Below are 25,296 nucleotides of genomic sequence, written 5' to 3'. Positions count from 1 at the left end.
TTCAGAGCCTTTTAACTGAACCATAAAACTTCACTCCTCCTATGAAACGGATCCTAAAATGATCTTGGCTGCTGTCAGGTTTTTTAAAAATATGTACATTAAGAGAAATGATCAATTAAAGGGAACAATCAATCATCTTTTTTCCAGTTTGTGTCAGAGGGATGTCTTAACCTGTTCCATCCTGAAAAGGCTTTTATGAGGCTTGTAGCTACTCAGTGCAGTTCCTTGGTAGGAGCTAAAGGAGCATAAAAGTCTGCATTGAAGGTATTTGAAATCAGTAATGCAGTGCTTTGCACTTGCCTAGTAATGGGTAGCGTCTGCATATATATTTGTAAGGGGAGCCAGTCAGTGGTGATGTGCCTACCTCAGGACACAATTCAGGTGCTCAGTTGGTGAGAGGTATGGAAGCTGTCCCTCTTGTTGAAGGAAGCCAGACCTGTCAGAAACAGCCAGAGGAGTTCGGTGAGTTCCAGCCTTCAAGACCTGCCCACCCGCTTTCTCCCCCTCTCACCAGGCCGTGGCTGGTCTAATGCAGCCCCCACTAAGCGCCAGGCTCCCATTCTGCCAGCAGCACCCTGGCCTGTTATTCTACTCTAGTGTGCTGTACAGTTGCACAGCCAAGCAAGACCTCACTGGCGACACTGGCCCACAGTATCAGTTACTGTGGCTTTCTCTGTTTCTTGTCCACTTGGTAGGCATTCATTATGTTCACTGGAGATGACTGAGGCTGGTGGTTTTCAAACCATGCCCCGGGAAGCCAGAGGAATTTCTTTGGACCCTGGCAGTGGGGTTGAAGGATGGAGAAGTTGAGTGTGTCCCCAAGTAATTCATTTGAAAATATTCCAGAGAGTGTGGATCAGCACTGCAGAGGTGGCAAACCAGTGACTTGTTTGACCAGTGCAATTTTTGTTTTGTTTCAGTAAGACTGTAATTATTTTAGGTGAAAGGCAGATAGGGAAAGAGAGAGAGATCTTCTGTTCCCCACATGGATGCATTGCCCAGGGCTGGGCTGGGCTGTGGGTGCCTGGGACCCAAATACTAATGCTGCATCCCATGGTGCACATTAGCTGGAATCTAGAATGAGAAGTAGAGACAGGACTCAAATCCAGGCACTTTGGTATGGGATGTGGGTATCCTAACTTCTGTGCCAAATGCCCCAACCAAAACTTATTTTTTTAGAGCAGTTTTCAGTTCATAGCAAAATTGAGAAGGTGCAGACATTTTTTATCTCCCCCCTCCCTGACACATGCACACACCCCCCCCAACAGAGCAGTGCATATTTGTTAAAATTCGTGAGCCTACACTGACATGGGGTTCACCCAGCGTACTGAGTCTGCAGTTCATACACTCTTGGTTTGGACAAGGGCGTGTTCATGGGCATCCACCATTGTAGCTTCCTCCAGAAGGGTGTGACTGCCCTGAGGGCCCTCTGTGCTTCTCCTGTCCCTCACCACCCCCAGCCCCTGACGCCACCCGTCTCCTGGATGTCTGCACAGTTTGGCATTTTCCAGCACCTTCGAAAACACAAGAAAGTGAACAGGAGTGCCCATGCCGCTGCGTGCTCGTGCCCACCGTGCCCTGACATCCGAGCTCCAGCCCAGTTACAGGCTCCCAGGAGAGCTGAGTTTGCACCACTACCAAGCTCAGAGGAGGGTCAGGGACAATGTTGATACGTAAAATAGGGAGCATATATATTTTACATATTATATATATGTGCATGTGTATTTGTGTATGTATGCATACATATGAAATAATTTTCATCTGAACTGTTAGTTTTGTCTCACCTACACACAGTTTTAACCAAAGCTGTAAACATGTAGAGATTTAGCAATTTCTCTGTGCCCTCATTTATAAGGAAATGCACAGCAGAACGACCAAACAGTGGACTTGGGACTGAGTGGGAGGAGATGTCAGGAGCTGGGGGTGATGAGAAAGTGCCAGCCTAACAAGGCTAAGACCTTGGAGTCCACATTGGCCAGCCCTTCATTTGTCCGTGAGAACAATGGAGCCAGGGCAGAAAGATGTCTTCCTAAACCCAGCTTCTAAAGGCCAGGCCCAGGACACAGGTCTCCTCACTGGCTGGCCGCCTGTCATGAGCAGCCAGCAATTGATCATGCAAACTCCCCAGGGATGCCCTGTCCAGCCTGCCCTGATTAATGCATTGGCTTCTCTGCAATGCAGGAGACCAGTCAGGGGATGAAAACATTACTCAGATGCTGAAGCGAGCCCACGACTGCCGGAAGACAGCCGAGAACGCCGCCAAGGCCCTGCTCATGAAGCTGGATGGCAGCTGTGGGGGAGCCTTCACTGTGGCTGGCTGCAGCGTGCAGCCCTGGGAGAGCCTGTCCTCCAACAGCCACACCAGGTAACACTGGCCTCTCCGTGCGACACGCGCGTCACCCAGTGGCTCCGAGAAGAGCGGCATGTGCTCCAGGTCTGCGGCCTGCTCCCTTCCGAAAGGAGCCAGAGGCTTGAGTGGGAAAGCAGCTGCCTGTTTGCTGAGGGAGCACAATCCAGAGAGGCAGGCTGAGGGCCCTAGGAAGCCTGCCTGTCCGTATTACGCCCATTCTCCCATGTGGTTCTCCTGTTTCTTTATAATTCTTGATTTTTGGGGACAACTGGGGTGAGTCAGGCCCATTTACCCCAGAAGGTCTCTAAGCACCAGAGACACAGCCCGTCCTAGCTCTAGACTCGCCTCCTTCGGCAGCTGTCCTTTGTGAGCTCTTCCCAGTCAAGAACCACTTCTCTGATCTCTTGCGCCGTGGAGAGTAAAGCCACACACACGCACCAGCTTGGCAGGCGCCTGCTTATGAGCCAGAGGCTGGGTCCCCATCAGTGGATCTAGAGAACTGTTGTGGCTACTTGAAAAAGGTGGGGAGGAGGCAGTGAACACCTTGCCAAGCAGTTTGCTGGAGCCTTGGATTCTTTCGGATGGAGGCGGCAGTCAGAATGGAGTCTTAGTTATCTTCTCAGTTCTTGCCACTAAAGTCCTAAAACCATGCATGCCTTCCCTTCATGTAGCACTTCTCATTAAACAGGGATGAGTAAACTTTTTGCTGCCAAGGGCCATTTGTATGTTTATAGCATCATTCGCAAGCCATACAAATTTACCAACTTAAAAATCAGCCTGCTCCAGCTCTCTGCTGTGGCCAGGGAGTGCAGTGGAGGATGGCCCAAGTGCTTGGGCCCTGCACCCCATGGGAGACCAGGAGAAGCACCTGGCTCCTGCCTTCAGATCAGTGTGGTGCGCCAGCCGCGGTGGCCATTGGAGGGTGAACCAACAGCAAAAGGAAGACCTTTCTCTCTGTCTCTCTCTCTCATTGTCCATTCTGCCTGTCAAAAAAAAAAAAAAATCAGCCCGCTGTAGACTTACTGAAATGTTTTTTAAAGATTTTATTTATTTGAAAGTCAGAGTTACAGAGAGAGGAGAGGCAGAGAGAGAGGGAGAGAGGTCCTCCATCCACTGGTTCACTCCCCAGATGGCTGCAACGGCCGGAGCTGGGCCGATCAGCTTACTGAATTTTGAGTCCCGCCTGCAGTTGCCTGGGCAGGGCCAGAGTGAAGATTTCTCGGGCCTTGTTGTCTCCACGGGCTGGATGGTCCGTGCCACCAGTCTGGAATGTAGCTTGTTACAAGTTTCTTATGTGATAACAAGATCATGAGAGGCAGGGAGGGACAACTCAGACCATTTTTCACAGATGAGAAAATCTTGGCTCACAGATATATAGGTGGCTTGCTCAAGGCCCTGTGCCTCTTAAAGACAAACCCGGACTCGAACCCAGTACTTCAACAGCAGGCTACCATTTGGGGCCCCTTAACATTATGGAGCAGGGATTGCTTGTAGGTCAGGGGACCAGAACCACAGGAAGGCAGATAGAATCTCGAGCACCAAAAGCGAAATGCTGATGTCTTCTTGTTGCCCAACAGCAGTTTTGTGTTCCCTTTCTCTTCCCCACTGGCAAGACCCAGCCACCGGCCCCCCTGCATCATCCATTCACATGGACCCCAGGAGAGGGGACGCTGCCAGTACTGTCAGGGTCCAGGCGCCCACAGGTGCCCACTGCACAGAAGCAGTGGTTGTCTTACACAGTGAAACGTGCATTATAACTTGCTTTTTTTCTTACAACCAGATGCTTCTGTTTCAATACAGAAAGCAGACACTCTTGGAAATGACTTTTCCAGATGTATGTACTCTGTCATGTCTGTCTTGGTCTGGTGTGGACATGTAGATGGCGTGGTGTCGATGACAGTGTCCTGCTGAGTTACTGAACACAGGAGACACAGGCTCATGCTACACATCACTGCACGCATCTCCTCACTCCCCAGATAATCCTGTTTTTGTATATGAATCAGATGAATGTGGAATCAGGAGCAGGGACCGTTTTCTCACATCTGCGGTAGAAATCCTGGTTTTGAGAAAAATTAGTGTATAGGGAAGCCTTAATTTGGTTCCATATTCTTAGAGAAATTTAGTTTTCAGTGAGAGTTAAGTATCTCTTATCTGATATGCGTAGGACCAAAAATGTTTCATATTTGGATTTTTTTTTTATTTTGGAGTATTTGCACTTGCAAAATGAAAGGTCTTGTGGATGCAACTCCAGTATAAAGAAGAAATTGTTTCATGTACACCTTGTACACAGCCTGAAAGTAGTGTTATGTAATCTTTTTAACAACTTTGTGCATGAAGCAAAGTTTGTATACATTGAACTGCCAGAGGTCAGGTGTAGATTTTCACTGGTGGCATCATGTTGGTGTTCCAAGGGTTTTGGTTTTTGGAGTGTTTGGGGTTCAGGATACCCCACTGGTGCTGTCTCCCACGGGTTGTGATAACTCAGAACACAAGGACTGTTTTCAAGGATGACCTTGCGAAGGAACACCTTGGAGCTATTCGGTCTCAAGTGGGCCTTCCATCGAAGTGCAGAGGCTCTTCACTGTTTTCACCCAGTTCCCTCACCTCACCCTCCTGATAAGAGCAGGTCCAGGGAACCCACACAGGTCAGGCCTGTGGCCCGTGGCCCTCCACATCCACGGGCCTTTTACAGTTACAGCAAGGCCCTGACCCCCGTAAAATCACTTAACTTGCTTTAAAAATCTTGCCATTTCTGGTTCCCTTTGTCAACTCCACGAAAAAAGAAAAGACAGGAAAAGCCACTTTCTGAGCAGGAGCTTTCGGTGGCCCAGGAAGTGCTGTTTCCTGCCCCGTCCCCCCCCCCAGAGGACACAGGGGACTCTCAGGAGGACGTCAGTCAGCTGTTCCCCAAGGTCTCGGGCGGCTCCTGATGGTGAGAGAGGAGCAGCAGAGGGTATTTAACCGTCAAGGGGCTGTCAACGACCCAGCCTTCCACTGACACTGTTGCTGTTAGCAGGAGCCCACACACATTGCTGCTTCATTTTTAAAAACCATGGCCTTGGCTTCCTTGGAAAGCATTGTGTTGATTGCCTGGGTTGTGATCAGCATGGCAGGACAAAGATGTGAAGGGACTCCGTTGTGAGCCAGTGGAAATAGGAATTATTTTTGGGTGTTTTTTGAAAGATTATTTATTTCAAAGGCAGAGTGTCTTTATGGGAGAGAGGAGACAGAGAATTCTTCCATCTGTTGGTTCCCTCCCTAACTACAACATCTAGGGCTAGGTAAGCCAAAGCCAGGAGCCTTGAACTCCATCTAGGTCTCCTACGTGGGTGGCAGGAACCCAGGTACTCAGGCCGTGAGACACTGCCTCCCAGGAACACTAGCAGGAAGCTGGATTGTACGTGCCAAGTGGCCCAGACTGGAAATGCCATGCCTGTGTAGGATACAGGTGTTTCAAGTGGTAGCTTTACCTGCTGTGCCACAATACCTGTCCCAAATCAGAAATCCAAACCCACCTTTGGGTCAGACATTGTGATCCAGCTCCTTTGGTAGAAACTCGTCATTGATCTAAATCCACAGGAGGCCGTGCATCCCAGACAAACTAAGCCGTGGCAAGTGTGCTGTCATGAAGGTGGAATGAGTCCCTTTTATCTCCTATCAGGTGGAGAGTCAGGTGAGAACAGAGCTTGCTGCCCTGCTGTGAACTTCTGGGTATCCCAGATGCCTCCCGGCTGGCCATTCACACTGGGGCGTAATCCTCAAATTGGAATGGAGGGTGAAGGGTGGGAGCGCTCCAGAGAGGCCCAGCCCACGCCCTGTGGGCCAGTCTAGAATAGGGTATTTTCCACAGTGCAGTAAGAAGGCTTGAACAGTAGAATCATGTCCATTGAAGGGGTCAGTGGGTTAGAGCAGCAACCAAGTTAGGACAGGTCTGTACCAGCACCATCAGCAGGCATCGTCTTACTGAAAACTGTGTTCTTCCCCATCCACATGTCAGGAGCTTATTGGTTTTAGAATTTATCACTACTAACACCCAGCCCAGCTGTTCCTCAGTAGGGCAGCAAGGCAACCAGGCCTCCTGCCACATGTCCTTGTCACTTGCCTTCCAGGTGCTCCAAGAATACATGGAGACAAGAAATAATTTTTTTAATATTTATTTATTTATGAAAGAGTTACAGAGAGAGGTAGAGACACAGAAAGTGGTCTTCCATATGCTGGTTCATTTCCCGGATGGCTGCAAGGGCCAGAGCTGTGCGGATCCGAAGCCAGGAGCCAGGAGATTCTTCCGGGTCTTCCACATGGGTGCAGGGGCCAAGGACCTGGGCCATCCTCTACTGCTTTCCCAGGCCATAGCAGAGAGTTGGATCAGAAGAGGAGCAGCCGGGACTAGAACCAGCACCCATATGGGATGCTGGTGCTTTAGGCCAGGGCTTTAACCCACTGCACCACAGCACCGGCTCCAATAAATACTTTCTATGCTTTTGTTTCTTTAAGATTCCAGAAGAATTGTATGTTCATTGTAAAACTGAGTGGTTAAAACCTGTACTGACAAAATGTCTAGTTCTCAAAGTGGAAGGTTTCCACGTGAAGACTCACTGGACAGACACTGGGAGTTGTCTGGGTTACTCTGTTTTTATTAGTGAAGACCCTTGGGGATGGGACCGGTGTTGTAGCGCAGCAGGTTAAGCCACCGCTCGCGCTGCCAGCATCTCACATCAGAGTGCTGGTCTGAGTCCCAGCCACTCTGCTTCCAATCCAGCTTCCTGGTAATGTGCCTGGGAAGGCAGCAGATGATGGCCCAGTACTCTCTCCTTGTCCCATCTCTCTGTTGTTCTGCCTACCAAATAAATAAATAAACCTTAAAAATACAGACCCCTGGGGATGGGCAATTTTGCACAGCACTTAAGCGGTCCACGTCTCATGTCAAAGTGACTGGGTTCAGGTCTGCTGTAAAATTCCAGCTTCCTGTTTGCTTCCTTGGGGAGGCAATAGGTACATGCACCACCCACACGGGAGACCCTAATTCAGTTCATGGCTCTGGCTTCAGCTCAGGCCTGCCCCCAGCTGTTTGGGCATTTGGGGACTAAACCAATATATGAGAGATCTGTCTTTGTCTATTTCTCTACTTTTCTACTTTACTTTAGATACCTAAAATAAATGAGTTAAAAACAAACCCAAACAAACAAACAAAAAAAAAAAACTTGGCTGCTGAGGACAAAAGCGTACTGGCAGGCTCCTCACTGGAGGGATACCAGGTTGACACAGAACCACCACATCCCGGGCTGACAGCAGAGCACAGAGGCCTGGGACAAACCGGCACCAGCAGAACACGTCAACATCACGGCCATCCCAGGCTCCACAGGCAGCCTTCCCCACAACCAGCACACAACACCTGCGTGTGGTCGCGAGGCCGGCTGGTTTCACAAGTTAGAAAAGCCAGGACAATCTCTTCTCAGCCTGTTGGCTAAGGTCAAGCTTTCAGAATCCTAGGGCAGGACCACTCGTCCACCTGGGCCCAGGTACCTACCCCAGTGGCCGTGGCAGTCCCCACAGGGGCCACGTGGGTGAAGACGAAAGGGATAGGTCCTAGCAGAAGAGCTTGGGAGGCAGGTACCTGGCTGACCAACAATATTGGGGGCTGGTGCTGTGGCATAGTAGGTTAAGCCTCTGCCTGTGCCACCAGCATCCCATATGGGCACCAGTTCGTGTCCCAACTACTCCACTTCTGGTCCAGCTCTCTGCTTATGGCCTGGGAAAGCAGTATTGGATAGTCCAAGTGATTGGGCCCCTGCACCCCCAGGGGAGACCTGGAAGAAGCTCCTGGCTCTGGATCGGCTCAGCTCTGGCCATTGCAGCCATTTGGAGAGTGAATCTGCTGATGGGAGATCTCTCTGTCTCTCTCTTTACTACTCTCTGTAACTCTGCCTCTCAAGTAAATCAATAAATCTTTAAAAAAAAAAAAAAAACATAATATTGATAAAAATGTGACTACATGTAAATTTTTCTTTTGACATTATTTTATTTATTGAGAGTTACAGAGAGGGGTGGAGACAGAGAGAGGGCTCTTCCATCCTCTGGTTCATTCCCCACATGGCCGCAACGGCCAGAGTGGAGCTTCCAGGAGCTTCTTCCACATCTCCCACGCAGATACAAGGGCCCGAGGACTGGGACCATTCTCTGCTGCTTTCCCAGGTACATTATCAGGGAGCTGGATGGGAAGTGGGGCAGCCAGGACTCGAACCACTTCCCATATGGGTGCTGACACTACAGGCCGGGGCTTTAACCCACTGTGCCACAGCACCAGCCCTGACTACACGTAGTTTTTAACGTAGTACGTATCCAATTATATGGACTCTGTAAATGTATTTTCTCCTTAGCATTCTATTCTTCTGTTTATTTTAGAGGTAGACTGAGGCAGAGACAAAGAGAAAGGGTTTTTATCTGCTGGTTCACTCCCCAAATGGCCACAATAGCGGGGTTTGGGCCGATCCGAAGCCAGGAGCTTCTTCCAGGTCTCCCATATAGGTGCAGGCCCAAGCACCTGGGCCATCTTCTACTGCTTTCCCAGGCCGTAGCAGAGAGCTGGATCAGAAGAGGGGTAGCTAGGACTCAAACTGGTGCCCATATTGGATGCCAGTGCCACAGGTGGAGGCTTGGCCCGCTAGCCATAGCACCAACCCCCTCTACATATCTTCCCATATGTGCCATTATCTTCAGTAGTCACGTGGTCTTCCATTGGATGGCAATAGCATTGTGTATTTAAACAATTTCCTGTTCTTGGACAGTTATGTCTGGTTTTCCTCTCAAATTGTTGCTGCAGCCACCTCCTGTCCTTAGGCCTGCTCCTCTTGTGCAGGGTCTGTGGGCCAAGCCTACGAAGTAGAGTTGGCTGACTCAGGAGTGACTAGCGTTTCCAGTGTGAAATAGGCCTCCATGCTTCACAGGTTTACTCTCCTGCAGCCAGCGTGCAGGAGGCCTCTGCTGTTCCTGGCTTCCGCCGTCGTTCGCTCCGGCCGTCCTGGCTGGCAGGCCTAGCTGGTTTGTTACTTCATGGTTTGCTATCAGTAACCACATCAGAGATGCCTGGTTTCCAACACCATCATCATGGCACCTTTAAACGTGGCTGCATGACTAGAATTTATCTTCTAAATATCTGTGGTTCTGATTTTGATTCTTAGGAGCATTCTGGAACATGCAGATTTTGAGGACTTATCTGGCAGTCAGTTTTTCCATATTTGGTTAGATGGTTACAGACCATTTGTTAAAATAATTTATCCTCATCTCGTTTAATCTGTTTTTTTCCTGGAGAAGTCAGATAACATTCAAAAGCATACAAACCTAAGAGGTTTGGAGTTTAGTATTTTAATATGGGTATCCCACGGGGGATACTCACAGCACAAGACTCAGACAGAGGCAGTGGGCAGGCAGGGCCCAGCCTTGTGCTTGGAGGAGCAGTGTCAGTGCCACATGCCACTTGGCCCAACTCCCTCCTGCACGTGAACTTCAGATGCAACACACAACAGCCGCCCAGCCCACGGCACCTTCCTTCCCAAGTGAAGGAAATCCGATCTCAACTCAGGCCAGGAGAGATGTTGATAAAAGCATTGAGAAAACTCCATCTCATTTTTGAGGCCCAAGAAATGAAATGTCCTTGTAGCTTCCTGCTGAGGCAAGCTGAGGAATCTGAAGAAAAAAATAGTTTTTCCTAGCAGGGGCAGGGTTGGGTATTGCTTGAAGACGGAGATGGGACCTGAGGGGAGGGACAGAAGAGAGGTCTGGCACCGTGGCTGCTTTGAACAGCACGTCCCACGGTGGGCAGGGCAGGCAGAGGGCCCTGGCCCTGGGCTGAAGGCCCGCTGCGTGTGCCGTGTCATGCAGGAGGATGGGCAGAGAGAAAGTAGTTAGGCCAGCACAGTGCGGGTGGGCTATCAGAGTCTTACTAAAGGACACTGCTGGTCCATCCCAGCCTCAGGAACGAGAGCCCAACTGCAGCACGTGGGACTGGGCCGGGATGGGCTGGGCCTTGTCGCTCTGCCGCCTCCCCCCACATCGGCTCACGGAACAGCCTCCCGTGGTAGAGACGGGAACGGCAGCCCGCACACAGCTGTGCCCGTGTCGGCTGGGCTCGTCCCACTCGGAGCTGGGAGAGTTAATGGATGACGTTACCCTGACCTGGCAACCAGCACCAGCCCTCAGAGGCCACCCGCACCTCCGCGCGAGGGAGGCAGGGGGAAGGCCACCGCTGCCCCTCCTGCTGCTGTCAGTGGTACGCTGTGGTGAGATGTGCCGGCATCCGGCAGAGTGGTAATTAACCTCGCCTGATGCACTCCCTGCTGTGTCCTGGGGGTGGAGGGGCGCTCTGGTGGCCAGGCTGTGGTATTGGCCTTGACATTAAACTTTCCTCTGCTAAAAGCACTTCAGAGCCTCGAGGTTCCAACAGGGCAGGATCTGTGCACTGACTCCTTTGTTCTTCCTGGTTTTCCTTTATGAAAACTGTGCTCATAGCAAAGGGAGTGGTGAGAAAAAGCCTTCCCTGCATGCCAGGGTGGCCTCCAGGCCCCGGAGGGTGACAGAGCCTGGCAGTCCCTGGCCGCTCGTGCTTGCAGTCTCCTGGACACTTCTTTCTGGCAGCTCTCAGGATAGCCTGTGGCTGGCTGATGCCCTTCAGGGATGTCCTGAGAAGGCCGTGTCCGCTCCTCCCCCAGAGCAGGTCCAGAGCGGGCGGGGCAGCAGGAGCAGCTGGTGCTGCCTGCCTCAAGTCCCGGCGTCCTTTCCAGCTTGTATTGTTGACCGTAGCAGGACAGGGTGGGTAATTCACTCCCGGCGGTTAACAGAGGCAGGGCCTCTGCTCGGGTCTGGGGGGACATCGGGGCCTGCTCAGAATCACTGGAAAATGGGCAAGCGTGCTGCTGCCTCGCAGGGTCCTGGAGCACCCACTTGTGCTGGCAGGTAGACCGGAGCCCCTCTCACCTGCACCGTGACAGGATCCCCCGGAAGAAGTGTTAACACACAGACTGCCTCTCCCCTCTGGAGTTCCTGATCTGGGTCAGGGCCTGGGGTGTGCATCCTAACAGGCTCCTGGGTGATGCTGTCGTGGCCAGCTCAGCACCCCTCTGTGAGAACTGCGGTGGGAGTCTGCCACCCGGGATCACTGCAGTTCCTGCAGAAGCACCGGCAACTCCGGCTGGGTTCACGTCCCCATTTTAAAGTCAGGAAAGGGTGTTTAATGTGTAGCGTTGCCTTTCTGAAACAGTAGTCTGAAGAAAACAGAGTGTTACAGGAGGCAAGCACTTGCATGGTGGCTATTCTCTGTATTACCGTGTGTTGTGAAACTTCAAGATGATTTCTGATGAGGAAAGACAGTTTGTAAGTTAGCCTTGGACCCAAGTCCCAGCTGCCTAGGAAGGAGGTGTTCCCAGAGCCTCCCCCTACACTGCCCCAGTGCCTGGCCGTCTCAGCGCACACCACAGGGCCCCATGGAGCACTCTGCAAACAGTGCCACTGCTCGAGTTTTCTCTGGGTTTGTTGCTCGTTCCTCTGGGGACATCTGTCCTACAGTGCCGGTGTTGACTGTAGGTGAGCTGCCGAGTCCTACCCAAGGGGTGTCTACTGGCCTGCATGAGCTGTTTGCAGGCTGGGCTTCCTGAGATCCGGAGAAGGAGCCTCTGCTTCTCCCTTGGGTGAATCCCTGTCGTCTGGCAGCTGCTGGCAGACCCAGCTGTAGCGCCAGGGCCCCGGGTCCTCGGCTGTGCGCGCTGTTCTCCCTGTCCTGCTCCGTCATGCTCTCGTTTCGCTGTGGAGGGTCCTGAGGTGTCGGGTCTGAATAGTGCACCTGCTTCTCCCTTCTCAGCCCCAGAAAGCAACATGGGTGACACTGTTTCTGTCCCACCCCAGGCTTCCCCCAGCTCCTCCTGGGGCGGTCACAGCCCTCCCAAGGGCTTTCCCCACTGTCGTCCTGGCTTTCTGGCGTCTCAGCATAATGGCCAGAGGGGTCCTGTTACACGGAAGGTGGAACACTTTGTTCCCCTCTGCAAACTCCTGTGGCTTCCATTCCCTCCGTGACCTAGCTCTCTGCCCCCTCTCCAGCCAGTCTCATTCTTGCTGGCCTGCTCGCTGCCTCAGGGCCTTTGCAGGTGCTGGGCCCGCTGGCTGGATCTCTCTTCCTCTAGATATCCACGTGGCTCCCTGTCTGACCTCTTGCAGGTCTACCCAGATGTGAGCACCGGGCAGCCCTTCCCTGCAGATTTATTTCAATAATAAGCCCCTCCCCAGGCCTCTGCTGGGACTTGTCCCCTCCTGAGACACCTGTCTGTCGCTTGCTGTCTCCCCTGCTAGAGTATGAGTCCGTGAGGGCTAGGGTTTTTACAGGACCTACGAGAGTCACCACGGAGGCTGTGCAATATTTGTTGAATTAATGAAAAACAGCTGTGTTTATTGACCGCTTTCCGTGTGCTGGTCACTGCTGTAAACACTGCCCATTTTTCCTCACTCACTCCTTAACGCAGTGTTAGGAAACATCTGTATCAACTACATTTTACAGTTAAGGAAATCTACAAAGAGTGTAAGGTACTTGGCAGAGGTGACGGCAGCACTTGGGCTTGGGGGCTCTGCAGGGAGACGGGACCAGTGGGAGATGCAGGATCTACCTGAGGATGTGTCTTTCTGTTCCCGTGTCTGCTTCGGGGTGTCTGTGTGTATTGTTCTATGTATCTGTCTCCATGGAGATACCTGCTTCTGCATGGACACCTGTGTCTGCACACACACTCGCACTCAGAGCTGTCTAAGGAACTGGCTCGTTTGATTATGGAGCTGGGGACTCCTCGAGCCTGCAGGTCAGGCTGGAGCCCAAGAAAGAGTTGATTTGCAGTCTTGAGCTGCAGGGCTGTGTGCAGGCAGAGCTCTCCTCCATGGGGGACCTCACTCTGCTCTTAAGGCATCCAGCTGATGGGATGAGGCCTGCCCACGCCATGGACACTGATCTTGACTCACAGTCTCCTGATTAAATGTTAAGCACATGTAAAAACCCTCAGGGCAGTGTCTGACCAAACACCAAGGGAGGGGCACCATGGCCTTGCGCAGCTGACTTAATTCCACATCACAGTCCCAGGAGGGTGTTGAGCTTCGGGTTAACTTCCGGTCTGTCCTGATGGGGTGGCGGGAGTGAGGGCAGCCCCAGAGAGGGTCCGGCATTTCCTGTTCTAGAAGTTGTTCTCTGGCATAAAGACCACCCCAGTCCTGCGGTGCTGTCTTCTCCCGTGAACGCCAGCTAAGCAGAGGGGCTCCGCCCCTGTCACTTCTCTCCCTAAACCTGTTCTTGCCAAGAGTACAGTTGCCCTTGGTGTCTAGGATATGGGACGCCCTCTGCTGGGCCAGGGTCCTGGGCCTGTCACCTCTCTTCCTGGATCAGGTGAGGAGGGCAGACCGCTCCTTGCTCCTGGCTCCCTGGGTTTTAGGAAAGAAACAGGACCGTGGGATGTGAAGGCCACAACCTGAGTCTCGTTGCACCACCTTCGTGACGAGCTGCTTAGGGGCTATGAGCCTCAGTTTCCACATCTGTAACAACAGAGATAATGAAACCGACCTGGCCTGTTCTGAGGAGAATTCAGGCCCCTGCTTGTGCTGCTGTCTTTGCAAAACCAGTTCCATGGGGTGTGAGCCAAGCACAGACAGGCCGCGTGGGGTAAACACAGCTCCTGAAACTGAGGTTCCTCCCAGACTGAGCTGGAGGGAGGGGCCTCGTCTGGATGGCAGGGCAGCCCGTCTGCCGCTGGCACTGACCAGGACCTTCTGGGGTGCCCGGGGTGTTCTGCCTTTCGTGGTGGGTTGCCTCCCCAGGAGCTCGCAGGGCCTGGGGCTCACCAGCATGCGTCTCGGGTCTGACAGCCTCCACCCAGCCGCAAGGCAAAGGCCCCCACAGGCCACCGTGGCCAGCCTGAGTCCCTGCTGGTCGTGAGGCCCAGGACCCACTCTCAAGGCTGTTGCTATTGTGTTACACCCACCTGTGTCTTCCCTGGTACGAGATGCAAGCAGCACACGTCACCTCACGCCCACTCCTGCCACCGTTGGGGACACTGGCACACATGGGTGTGTGCACGTGTGTCCATGTGCATGGCCACGGACCATAGTGTAGGCATTTCTTCAACTTCTTAGTTCCCTTATCATGTCCTTTTGCAAAGTCCTGTCCATGTAGTCACCTGTTTTTACTTATACACACTGTATTTGCATCCTGTTTCCTCGTGTAAATACACCCACCACTGTCACAGCCGTCGTGGTGAAAAGCTTTGCCTCCTTTGATACGCGTGGTTGTTTGCTGCGTTGTGTTTTAGACTCGTCCTCAACCTCGCCGTGCACCTGGCACTTGCTTAGACGTTCGTCTTTGGCTTCTACACCATTGTGTGCAACAGTGTGAATGTTTCTCTTACTCTTTAAAAGCTGGCGTCAGCCCCCCAGGCCTTGAAGGAGGCTCTTTGGGCCCAGCGTTAGCCGTGCTGGGGAAGGGCTGTGGGGGAGAGCCGGGAGTGGGGTTCTGTCGGGGCGACTCGGACACGCGTGGCGTTTCTCCCCTCAGCACAACCAGCTCCACGGCCAGCAGCTGCGACACAGAGTTCACCAAGGAGGACGAGCAGAGGCTGAAGGATTACATCCAGCAGCTCAGGAACGACCGGGCCGCCGTCAAGCTGACCATGCTGGAGCTGGAGAGCATCCACATCGACCCGCTCAGCTGCGACGTGAAGCCGCGCGGGGACAGCCAGAGGCTGGACCTGGAGAACGCGGTGCTCATGCAGGAGCTCATGGCCATGAAGGTATGCAGTGGGGGTCCCCCGCGGCTCTCACCCCACAGGCCTGCGACCTCTGAACATGAAGCTGTGCCGTGGGGGGTCCCTGCCCCCGCCCCCCGGCTCTCACCCCACAGGTCTGAGTGGAGCTGTGCCGTGGGGGGTCCCTGCCCCCCGCCCCCGGCTCTCACCCCACAGGTCTGCGACCTCTGAACATGAAGCTGTGCCGTGGGGTCCCCGCCCCCCGCCCCCGGCTCTCACCCCACAGGTCTGAGTGAAGCTGTGCCGTGGGGGGGTCCCTGCCCCCCGGCTCTCACCCCACAGGTCTGAGTGAAGCTGTGCCGTGGGGTCCCTGCCCCCGCCCCCGGCTCTCACCCCACAGGTCTGAGTGAAGCTGTGCCATGTGGGGGTCCCCGCCCCCCGGCTCTCACCCCACAGGTCTGAGGGGAGCTGTGCCGTGGGGGGTCCCTGCCCCCCGCCCCCGGCTCTCACCCCACAGGTCTGCGACCTCTGAACATGAAGCTGTGCCGTGGGGTCCCCGCCCCCCGCCCCCGGCTCTCACCCCACAGGTCTGAGTGAAGCTGTGCCGTGGGGGGGTCCCTGCCCCCCGGCTCTCACCCCACAGGTCTGAGTGAAGCTGTGCCGTGGGGTCCCTGCCCCCGCCCCCGGCTCTCACCCCACAGGTCTGAGTGAAGCTGTGCCATGTGGGGGTCCCCGCCCCCCGGCTCTCACCCCACAGGTCTGAGGGGAGCTGTGCCGTGGGGGGTCCCTGCCCCCCGCCCCCGGCTCTCACCCCACAGGTCTGCGACCTCTGAACATGAAGCTGTGCCGTGGGGGGGTCTCTGCCCCCCGGCTCTCACCCCACAGGTCTGAGTGAAGCTGTGCCGTCAGGGGGGGTCCCTGCCCCCCGCCCCCCGCCCCCCGGCTCTCACCCCACAGGTCTGCGACCTCGGAAGGCATGTCCGGCAGATACCTGCGGCAGAGCCACTGCCTCCCTCTCGGGCGGGTACTGCTTCGCTCTGTCTGGGGCCCCTGAGGCAGATGATCCTGGAGAGGTGAACTGAATTCTAGGGGTGCCCCTGGGGCCCAGCCCCACCCTGAAACACCTCAGTCGCCAAGAGAACCTGATCAGACATCCGCAGGGTGCACTCCACAGTTGTCTACGTGCCCTCGATCCCAGGAGTGCCTGAAGGCCTCCTGGGGCTGCTGATGCTGGTGGTGTCTGGAGGCGGGGACACAGGCACGGCCAGTCGCAGTGCTGGGTCTGCCCAGACCACAGCGCCCTCCTGGGAAGGCCGGCAGTGCTGTTCCGGCCGTTTCCCGACAGGATCTGTGCTGTGCGTGCCCTGGCTGGGCTGTGTGCCAGCGTCTCTAGAGTGGGAGCAATGTCCTGAAAGCTGGTGCCCTCGCTAGGAGGCTGGGCCGTCTGAGCGGGACGGACACTGGGAGGGAGGGGGCTGGGCTGACTCAGCAGGGCCTACACTGGGAGGGGGCTGGGCTGACTCAGCAGGGCCTATACTGGGAGAGGGCTGGGCCGACTCAGCAGGACCTACACTGGGAGGCTGGGCCTTCTCAGAGGACTACACTGGGAGGGAGGGGGCTGGGCCATCTCAGAGGACTACACTGGCAGGGGGCTGGGCCGTCTCAGAGGATTACACTGGGAGAGGGCTGGGCTAACTCAGCAGGGCCTACACTGGGAGGCTGGGCTGACTCAGCAGGGCCTACACTGGGAGGGGGCTGGGCTGACTCAGCAGGACTACACTGGGAGGGGGCTGGGCCGACTCAGCGGGACCTACACTGGGAGGGGGCTGGGCCGTCTCAGAGGACTACACTGGGAGGGGGCTGGGCTGACTCAGCAGGGCCTACACTGGGAGGGGGCTGGGCTGACTCAGCAGGACCCACACTGGGAGGGGGCTGGGCTGACTCAGCAGGACCCACACTGGGAGGGGGCTGGGCTGACTCAGCAGGGCCTACACTGGGAGGGGGCTGGGCCGACTCAGCAGGGCCTACACTGCGTGTTTCTGGCCAGGGTTGCCAGGTTCCAGCCTTCACCTGCTGCCTGCTCCCACGCAGTGAAGGCTGGTTGATACTTGTCCCTGGTTCCTGACACAGCGTCAAAACCCACATGAGCGTGCCCCCTGCCCAGCTGATGAGGTGAGTCAGGTGGACCCCCTTGGAACACCTGCATGAGGTTGATCCTGCAGGATCACACAGCCGGGAGAGGGCCAGCACGCTGGAGGTTGAGTTCTATCTTGTGGTCAGTGATTTAGTCCATCATGCTTGTGTAATGGAACCCCAAGAGAAATCCAGGTCCCCAAAGCTCAGGTAAACTTCCAGTCGGTGACACACCCTGGCTTCTTGGGGTCTGCACCGGAACCCTCAGACTTTGCTGTGTGGACTAAAACTGTAACCCTAAGTGCGCTGACTCCTTGGTTCTGCACGTTGTTCTGGCTGACGGTGGGTCCTGGGCAGTTCGAGGGAATCCCCAGTTTTGTAGGCAGTCGGTCAGAAGTGCGGGTGTCCCTGGCAACTCATGAAGTGAGGATTTCGCCCTCAGCCTGTGGGGCCCGCACTGCGACAGGCCCTTGGTGTTGGAATCGTCCTGCAGCGTCTCCATGTGGACTGGGAACAGGGTAACAGCCGGCCAGCAGCCTGCTACTGTGCCACTCCACAGTGGGGGCCTGCTCGGGCTGCACAGGGCTCAGCTGCAGGCCCTGGGGATGGGGGGAGAGGGGCTGGCAGCTGGCAGCTGTGCCTCCAAGCCTGCTCTCTGGACTCCACTGTGCCACGAGCCAAGCCTGGCTTACGCAGCCTTGGATGCTGCCATGTCCCTGCCCCAGGCACCAGCTGCAAGAGTGGCTCTGGGACAGAAGCCACGGCTGGCTCAGGGTCTGGGCGGGTGTGGCAGGCCCGAGTGGGTCTCATTTCTGGACAGGTGTGGCAGGCCCAAGTGGGTCTCATTTCTGGGCAGGTGTGGCAGGCCCTAGTGGGTCTGAGGGTCTGGGCAGGTGTGGCAGGCCCGAGTGGGTCTCAGGGTCTGGACAGGTGTAGCAGGCCCGAGTGGGTCTCATTTCTGGGCAGGTGTAGCAGGCCCGAGTGGGTCTCAGGGTCTGGGCAGGTGTAGCAGGCCCGAGTGGGTCTCATTTCTGGGCAGGTGTAGCAGGCCCGAGTGGGTCTCAGGGTCTGGGCAGGTGTAGCAGGCCCGAGTGGGTCTCAGCAGTGCTGAGTTCGTAACTCATAACCCGATTCTGACCTGCGGAGATCAGCTCCGCCCTCTGTGGTGACGCCACTTCTGGAGCTAGTGTCCCTGCCCTCGGTGGCTGCTGCAGCGGGAAGCCCAGGCAGCAGGGACAGATGTGGGAGTGCCCCACCCCGCCTCCGCGCACCCACGCCGGCTTTCTCGGAAGGGTCCTTGGCGTGCCTGGCTGTGTCCTCTCCCTGCCCACGAGCCGGCTGTGACTTTTCCCCAGTTGTGAGCCCGCTCTGTGGACCCTTGCACTCTGTAGCTTGAACCAGGGAGCTGCCCTGCCATTACGTATTCCAGGCGATATGTTTCCTTTGGCCAGAGACGAATGATTTTCTTCTGAATCCTGGCCAATGTGTACTATTACTCGGTGTTAATCAAATCCAGTGATATTCTGGCCAAGAAAGGCATTTTTTTATTGAATAAGGGCAATAATATTCCATTTACCACTTGAAAATAAATGATGCCGTCATCTTAGAAGAGCGAGCAGAAATCATGAAAAGCTGGGAGGGAGGCAGTCTGAGTGTCTCCTGGCCCAGGCGCGGCTGTTGCAGGCATTCTGGCTGTGCGCAGCCTGTGAGCTCCTTGCAGGGTCAGGGTCCCGTCAGGGCCACCTTGTCCCCAGGGTGTGAGGATGTGAGTTCACCCACACCGGACCTGAGACCAGTTGTGCTGACATAGCCCTTTTGTTCTAGGGTGTAAGTGCTGGCTCCTTGTATGGGCTCTTTCTAGAGGTTCTACGAGGTTCTTCTTTAAGTCCACTCTTCTTTTCTAAATGTCCTATCCTTTTTTAAAAAAAATTATTTATTTGAAAGAGTTACAGAGAGAAGTAGAAACAGAGAGAAAGAGAGAGATCTTCCATCGGCTGGTTCACTCCCCGCAAATGACCACAACGGGCGGAGCTAGAAGCTTCTTCCAGGTCTCCCAGATGTGTGCAGGGGCCCAAGGACCTGGGCCATCTTCCACTGCTTTCCCAGGCGCATTAGCAGGGAGCTGAATTGGAAGTGGAGCAGTTGGGACTCAAACCGGCTCTTATATAGCATGCTGGCCCTGCAGGCTGGGGCTTTAACCCACTGTGCCACAGCACCAGCCTGTCCTATCCTATCTTTTTTATTTTGACTCCTGTGTATCTCTTTGACATAATTTTAGATACTTATTTTCTAGTTTTTCACCTTCTGCTGTTTGTGCTCCTTGGACCTGATGCCTGTCACTTGTGTTGCACCTGCTGTGTGTTGGACTCTCTGACCCACCTTAGTGTCCTGTGGGGTCCTGTGTTACGGGTGTCCCTGCAGGGGCTGTTGTGTTTATGCCAGGTGTACCCTGTGGGCTGCAGAGCTTCAGGACTAGGTTCTGTTACATTCTTTGCTTCAGATGCTGGCACAAGGTGAGTGTGGTTCCTCAAAAGAGATTTTAGTTTTCCAGCTCAGAGCCTGAGAAATGACAGGGTTCCTTGCATGTGTCCAAAATGGCGGTGTAAGGTCTCTTGTTGTGGGAAGTATGGCGAGTCCAGCTCTGAGCCTTGCCTCAGAGCTGAGGCCCTCCCTTGCATAGCAGGAAGACCAGATCACAGGGTTGCAGGGTCCGCCTCCTCTCTGGCCCCTGTGCGTGCCCCTGCCCTTCTCTCAGGCGTGCTCTAGGCGTTTGTCCTGGGAGTGACCACCCACGATAGGTGGGTGTGCAGTGTCCTGCTCCTGATGGCAAAGGCTGAGCGTCTTCTGGGTCCCAGAAACACCTTCCATCCTGGTTTCTAGGGAAGAAAGGGTTCAGCGTGTTCTTCCAAGTGGTCAGGAACACACTGACTTAGCCCCCAGCCCCGAGTGCCTGTGCCTTGGTGGGGGCCCCCGGCTGTTTCTGCACAGCGGAGGGAGAAGATGCCCACCCCAGGTCTGACCTGCCTGGCGCCCCAGGCCTCTGGTTGGTTTCTCAGGGGCGGGTCACCGTGGGCAGCCAGGGGGCTCCCACATGCGTGAATGGAGGTGCCGTAACTGCTAGCTCGGGTGGGGGAGTCGGATGCGTTCCTTTCGGAAGGCGGCGTTTTGTGCTCAGGGAAGGCTGCCGGTTAGCCTTGCTGTGCAGCTGCTGGCTCCCAGGTAGCATCGTCCCATTTTAGTCTCCACAGAAAACAACCACATGGTTTATTTAAGACACTCCCAGAAGTCCCGTGAAGGATTCTGCCTCTGTGTATTGGGTCTGGGCTCTCAAAAGTAGAGCAAGGCGGTGGCGCTGCTGCGTGGGTCCCGCGCCTGCCCAGCTCAGCTGCAAGGCCACAGCGGTGCTCTTCTGGGGTTGAATGTGTGGCGTGCTGTGTGGAATCTGACATGGGAATTGGCTGGGGCCTCGTCCAACCCAGCCTTCGTGCGTGGGTGCCTGTACAGCCTTGGGGGGTGTGGCTCAGCCCTGTGTGCACAGAACTGACCTCCAGCCCCGCAGGGGTGCCCGTGGCGGACGCTTCTGGTTGTTGGGTTTTCCTCCTGTTGAACCCAAGTATGCCAGCCTCCACGCGTTTCTCTCCATCTAGTTCGTGGAGGAGCAGAGCACACGGCTGGGTCTACGCGTCGGTCCTCACGTGTGGAGACAGCTATCGTGTCCCATCCCTGGGCCCTCGCTGCCAGCCTCAGTGTGATGACCACCTTGGGGCCGTAGAATGTTCCCAGGAATCCCCTTGCCCGCCGGCGGCAGCCGGCCCTGCCCTCAACCACTGCCTGTGCTCCTCGCCCTGTAGGAGGAGATGGCGGAACTCAAGGCCCAGCTCTACCTGCTGGAGAAGGAGAAGAAGGCCCTGGAGCTGAAGCTGAGCACGCGGGAGGCCCAGGAGCAGGCCTACCTGGTGCACATCGAGCACCTCAAGTCCGAGGTGGAGGAGCAGAAAGAACAGCACACGCGGTCCCTCAGCTCCGGCGGCAGCAGTGGCGGCAGCAAGGAGAAGCCCCCCAAGGTAGGGCGCCCCGACTGCACTCCCTGCCCGGGCTCCACTGACCGCACCTCCCTACCTGCTGCCACAGCCTCCTTGTCTGCGTGGGAACTGTGGGTCACTCCAGACATAAGATGGGAGCCCACGCTTTGTCAGCAGGCCTCGCTCTGTGTCACACCTAGTCAAACCTGAGCGGTGGTCTGTGCAGCTGTCCAGCGGCCTCTTGGTCTCTGAGCTTCCTCCAGTCCTCTCCTGGGCGCGTTGCTGGGACTCCCCTGGCAAGTGCTGCGTTTGTTGTCTGAGCAGGGAGTAGCCACCCCAGTATATGGAGGCGCAGGCGGCGAGGCGGTCACGTGGGGCTCACGGCTCCCTTTCCTGCCGTCAGTGCATGAGCAGGAAGCGGCCTGGGGGCAGAGGCAGGGAGGCCGGCGCGGGATTGTGACGTGTGTGTCGCTGGAGAGTGGCCATGTGCTGGACAGGTTTCACACTCACGTGCCGTCAGCCCTCGGGTCTTCCCGTCCCCTAGAATCCAAGCCCGTACGTGGTCGTGTATCTCAGCTTTACAGCAGATGTGACCCGGGAGGAAGTAAGAGTGCTGGACGCGGGAGAGCCCTGGCTCCAGGGTGCCGTCCGTAGGGGCCACGCTTTCTGTTCCCAGTGGGAGGCCTGTTTCAGACCCAGAACTGTGGGCAGATGCTGTCTCGCTGGTCTGAGTGGCTCCTCAGACACGGCAGCAGGGTGTCCCTGGAGGGCTGTGCTCCTGAGAGGGGACAGTGCAGGGAGTCGTCAGTCAGTAGCTGGGAGCTTGCACGGGCTGCACCCGTGCTGGCTGAGATTCGCACAGAGCACAGCAGGCCCCAGTGGGCCGCGCCTCCGGCCAGCCTCCCCATCACTCACTGCGTTGGAGGATGGGATTGGACGTTCCCAGGCGAGCAGCTCCGTGGAGGACAGATGAGGTCTGCAACAGTTCCTAATGCCGCGGGAGGCTGTGGCCAGACGTGGAATCCAGACTCAGGGATTCGGGCAGGTTTTCTGAAGAGCTTCTGAAATGGGCTTCAGTGGGGAGAGGGAGTGGCCTGTAGAAGGAAGAGGCTGGGGCGAGGCAGACGGGATACACCAGGCACATCCCGGGGGGCTGGGGGACAGACTGGGATACACCAGGCACAGTCCTGGGGGGCTGGGGGGGGCAGACGGGATACACCAGGCACAGTCCCGGGGGGCTGGGGGGGGGCAGACGGGATACACCAGGCACATCCCGGGGGGCTGGGGGACAGACTGGGATACACCAGGCACAGTCCCGGGGGGCTGGGGGGCAGACGGGATACACCAGGCACATCCCGGGGGGCTGGAGGACAGACTGGGATATACCAGGCACATCCCGGGTGCTGAGGGGGCAGACGGGATACACCAGGCACAGTCCCGGGGGGCTGGGGGTAGACGGGATACACCAGGCACAGTCCCGGGGTGGGGCAGAGCAGACTGGGATACACCAGGCACATCCCAGGGGGCTGGGGGGGCAGACGGGATATACCAGGCACAGTCCCAGGGGGCTGGGGGGGCAGACGGGATACACCAGGCACAGTCCTGGGGGGCTGGGGGTGCAGGCGGGATATACCAGGCACAGTCCCGGGGTGGGGCAGAGCAGACTGGGATACACCAGGCACATCCCGGGGGGCTGGGGGTAGACGGGATACACCAGGCACAGTCCCGGGGGGCAGGGGTGCAGATGGGATACACCAGGCAGTCCGGGGGAGAGGCATCGTAGCGGCTGGCACTCTCAGCCCCCGTCCTCCTGAGGCGGGGAGGAGTCTCGGGCCTGCAACAGGGAGCCGGCTGTGGGCAGTGCCTGACGCTGGGGCAGTGGCGCTGCCTCAGGCCTCAGAAGACTGAGTTTCGTTCCGAGTGAGAATCTCGGTAGGGCCTTTGCGGCTGCTGGCAGTCGCTTCAGCACGGCACCTGAGAGCCGGGCCGGCGGTGTCTGTGTTCCTGGCGGCTGGGAGCACACCCCTGCTTCTCGCCAGAGGCCCGCTTCCCTGGTCCTGGTGTGAGTGTGGACTGGCAAGAGCAGTGTGTTCTGTGGACTGCCTTCAGGGGAGAGGCTGGGTGACTTCCTGAAGACAGAAGCAGCTGTGCTGGTCAGGGAATGACACTGCCAATGCTGATTATCTTATCTTCCAGAGACTAGCTCCCTCTGCTGTTGCGGTACAGCCGCCGTCCGGGCTGTTCGGTTGGTCTCATTGCTTGGTGCAAGAGGCAGGGTTAGCAGAACTCACTGTGCGGAGCCAGACGGCACAGGCCCTGCGGTGTGCGGGTGCTGCCGCTGTGCTGTGGCCGCTTCGCCTGGCCGACGTGGGGCTGCCGGGGAGCTGCGGGCCTGGCTGCATCCCTCCCACTCTGCCCTTGGACACTGAAGTGCGCACTGCGTGTCATTTTTACCTGCCACTGAATATTCTTCCCTTGACTGTTCTGTGTGTGATTTCGAAAACAGGAAACCAGTCTTACCTACAGAGAGACTGCTGACAGACCCTGCGTCTAGATCATCCACTTGTGCTCAGAGCACGGAGGCCCCCAGCGGGCCGTCCCTCTAGGCCCGCTTCCCCAAGACCCTGGCAGCTGTGGTCACCTGTCTCCTTGGAGGATGGTGCTGGCCGCTCGCAGGCAGGCAGGCGGCTCCATGGTGCTTGTTTAGAGACCTTGCCTCCCGCCGCATCTTACCTGGGCCGTGTTAGGGCTCTGCGGCCCTTGTCTGTTTCTGAGAGGCACCGAGAGCCACGAGGCCCTCCGTGTCTCTACGCCATCTTAGGAGACATTCACATCAAATGGGAGGCAGCACACCAGAAGTGAGGCTGGGATTCCATGGTGCTGGCGGGACTGCAGACGAGGGAGTGGTCCAGAGGAGGTTCTCAGCTGTTGTCCGTGCTGCGGCCCAGGACCCTGGATCCAGGAGCGTTCCTTTGTCCGAGTGGCCGAGGGGGCAGCCCGCTTCCCGCGGGCTGTGCTCTGGCCCTGGGTCCGCGCCTCTGAGGCGCTCTGCCCATCACGATAGGATTTTCCGTGTGCGTTTCCCCTGCTGCAGCAGATCCCCAGCTTTCCACTGTGCGGCCTGCAGCCTGGAGGGTCAGTGTGCGGGCCAGTCCCAGGGCCATCCGCTGCAGCAGACACGGCCCTCGGCATGGCCCTGCCGGCTGGCCCTTAACTCCCTCGTCCGCACGGGGGAGGAAGGCAGGTGCTGATGCGAGGGCACGGTGTCCACCGGCCCTAGCCCACGGGGTGGGTGCGCAGCTGTCTCCCTCCCCTTTTCCGAGTCTTGTCAATGACTGCTGAGCTCAGAGAGGCTCCTGAATCCCCAGAGGACGGGTTTTCTCCCAGGGAGACCTGGGACGGGCTGTAAGGGTAGTCGCCTTTGTTTCCCACTTGTGCGCACTGATGGGAGCCAGGTGGCCTGGGTTTGAGTCCTGGCGTTGTTCCCAGTGAGCCGCTGGGCGGTGAAACCTCTCTGCGTTCATTTCCCCTTGGTAAGATGGGAATAATGACAGTGCCAGCCCCCAGGGCCACTGAATGACGGACTGTGTGGGCACACTTGGACCGGGGTCTCGCCCCACTGAGTGCTCAGAGCCCGCTCGGAGGCCTGTGACGGGAACCTCGGGTCGGGGGCCAAGGGGGCTCGCTTTGGCTTGCAACCCGGCCGTGGCCTTCAGCAGTCTGAGGGTGCCCCACCCACTGCCGTTCCTGCACATCTGTGGGACGCGCTCCGTGGCAGAGCCAGTGTGCGCCCAGGGCCCGCGGGCTCGGCCTCAGGCCTAACGCAGATGTGTTTGCTGTCCTCAGGAGTGTGCCGATGCTGCCTCCCCTGCCCTGGCGACGTGCGGCGAGAGCGAGCTGGCTGCCGAGTTCACCAGCGCCCTCCGGCGGTAAGCCCCGCCCCGCCCCGCGCCCCCCCACGGAGCTGCGCTCAGAGCGCCCTGGCCTGGCAAGGAGAAGGCGCAGTTCGCTCTGTGCTTGTGCCGGGTCTGGA

At 56.6% G+C, this 25,296-nt stretch overlaps 1 protein-coding gene across 5 annotated transcripts in view; it reads left to right on the top strand.

Annotated features, from left to right (window-relative positions):
• MCC (MCC regulator of WNT signaling pathway) overlaps positions 1 to 25,296 on the top strand; it is a 446,323-nt gene that overhangs the window by 416,127 nt on the left and 4,900 nt on the right. For all 5 annotated transcript variants that reach the window (XM_017337630.3, XM_070076011.1, XM_070076012.1 and 2 more), the window contains 4 exons: positions 2,182 to 2,365; positions 14,919 to 15,153; positions 21,093 to 21,305; positions 25,110 to 25,192. In XM_017337630.3, the coding sequence (XP_017193119.3) occupies positions 2,182 to 2,365; positions 14,919 to 15,153; positions 21,093 to 21,305; positions 25,110 to 25,192 (715 nt within the window). The remainder of the gene's footprint in view (positions 1 to 2,181; positions 2,366 to 14,918; positions 15,154 to 21,092; positions 21,306 to 25,109; positions 25,193 to 25,296) is intronic.

Source organism: Oryctolagus cuniculus, chromosome 6 (genome assembly GCF_964237555.1).
Source record: "Oryctolagus cuniculus chromosome 6, mOryCun1.1, whole genome shotgun sequence".
Classification (NCBI taxonomy): domain Eukaryota; kingdom Metazoa; phylum Chordata; class Mammalia; order Lagomorpha; family Leporidae; genus Oryctolagus; species Oryctolagus cuniculus.
The sequence above is the reverse complement of the archived record's forward strand: the minus strand, read 5'-3'. Positions and strand labels throughout refer to the sequence as shown.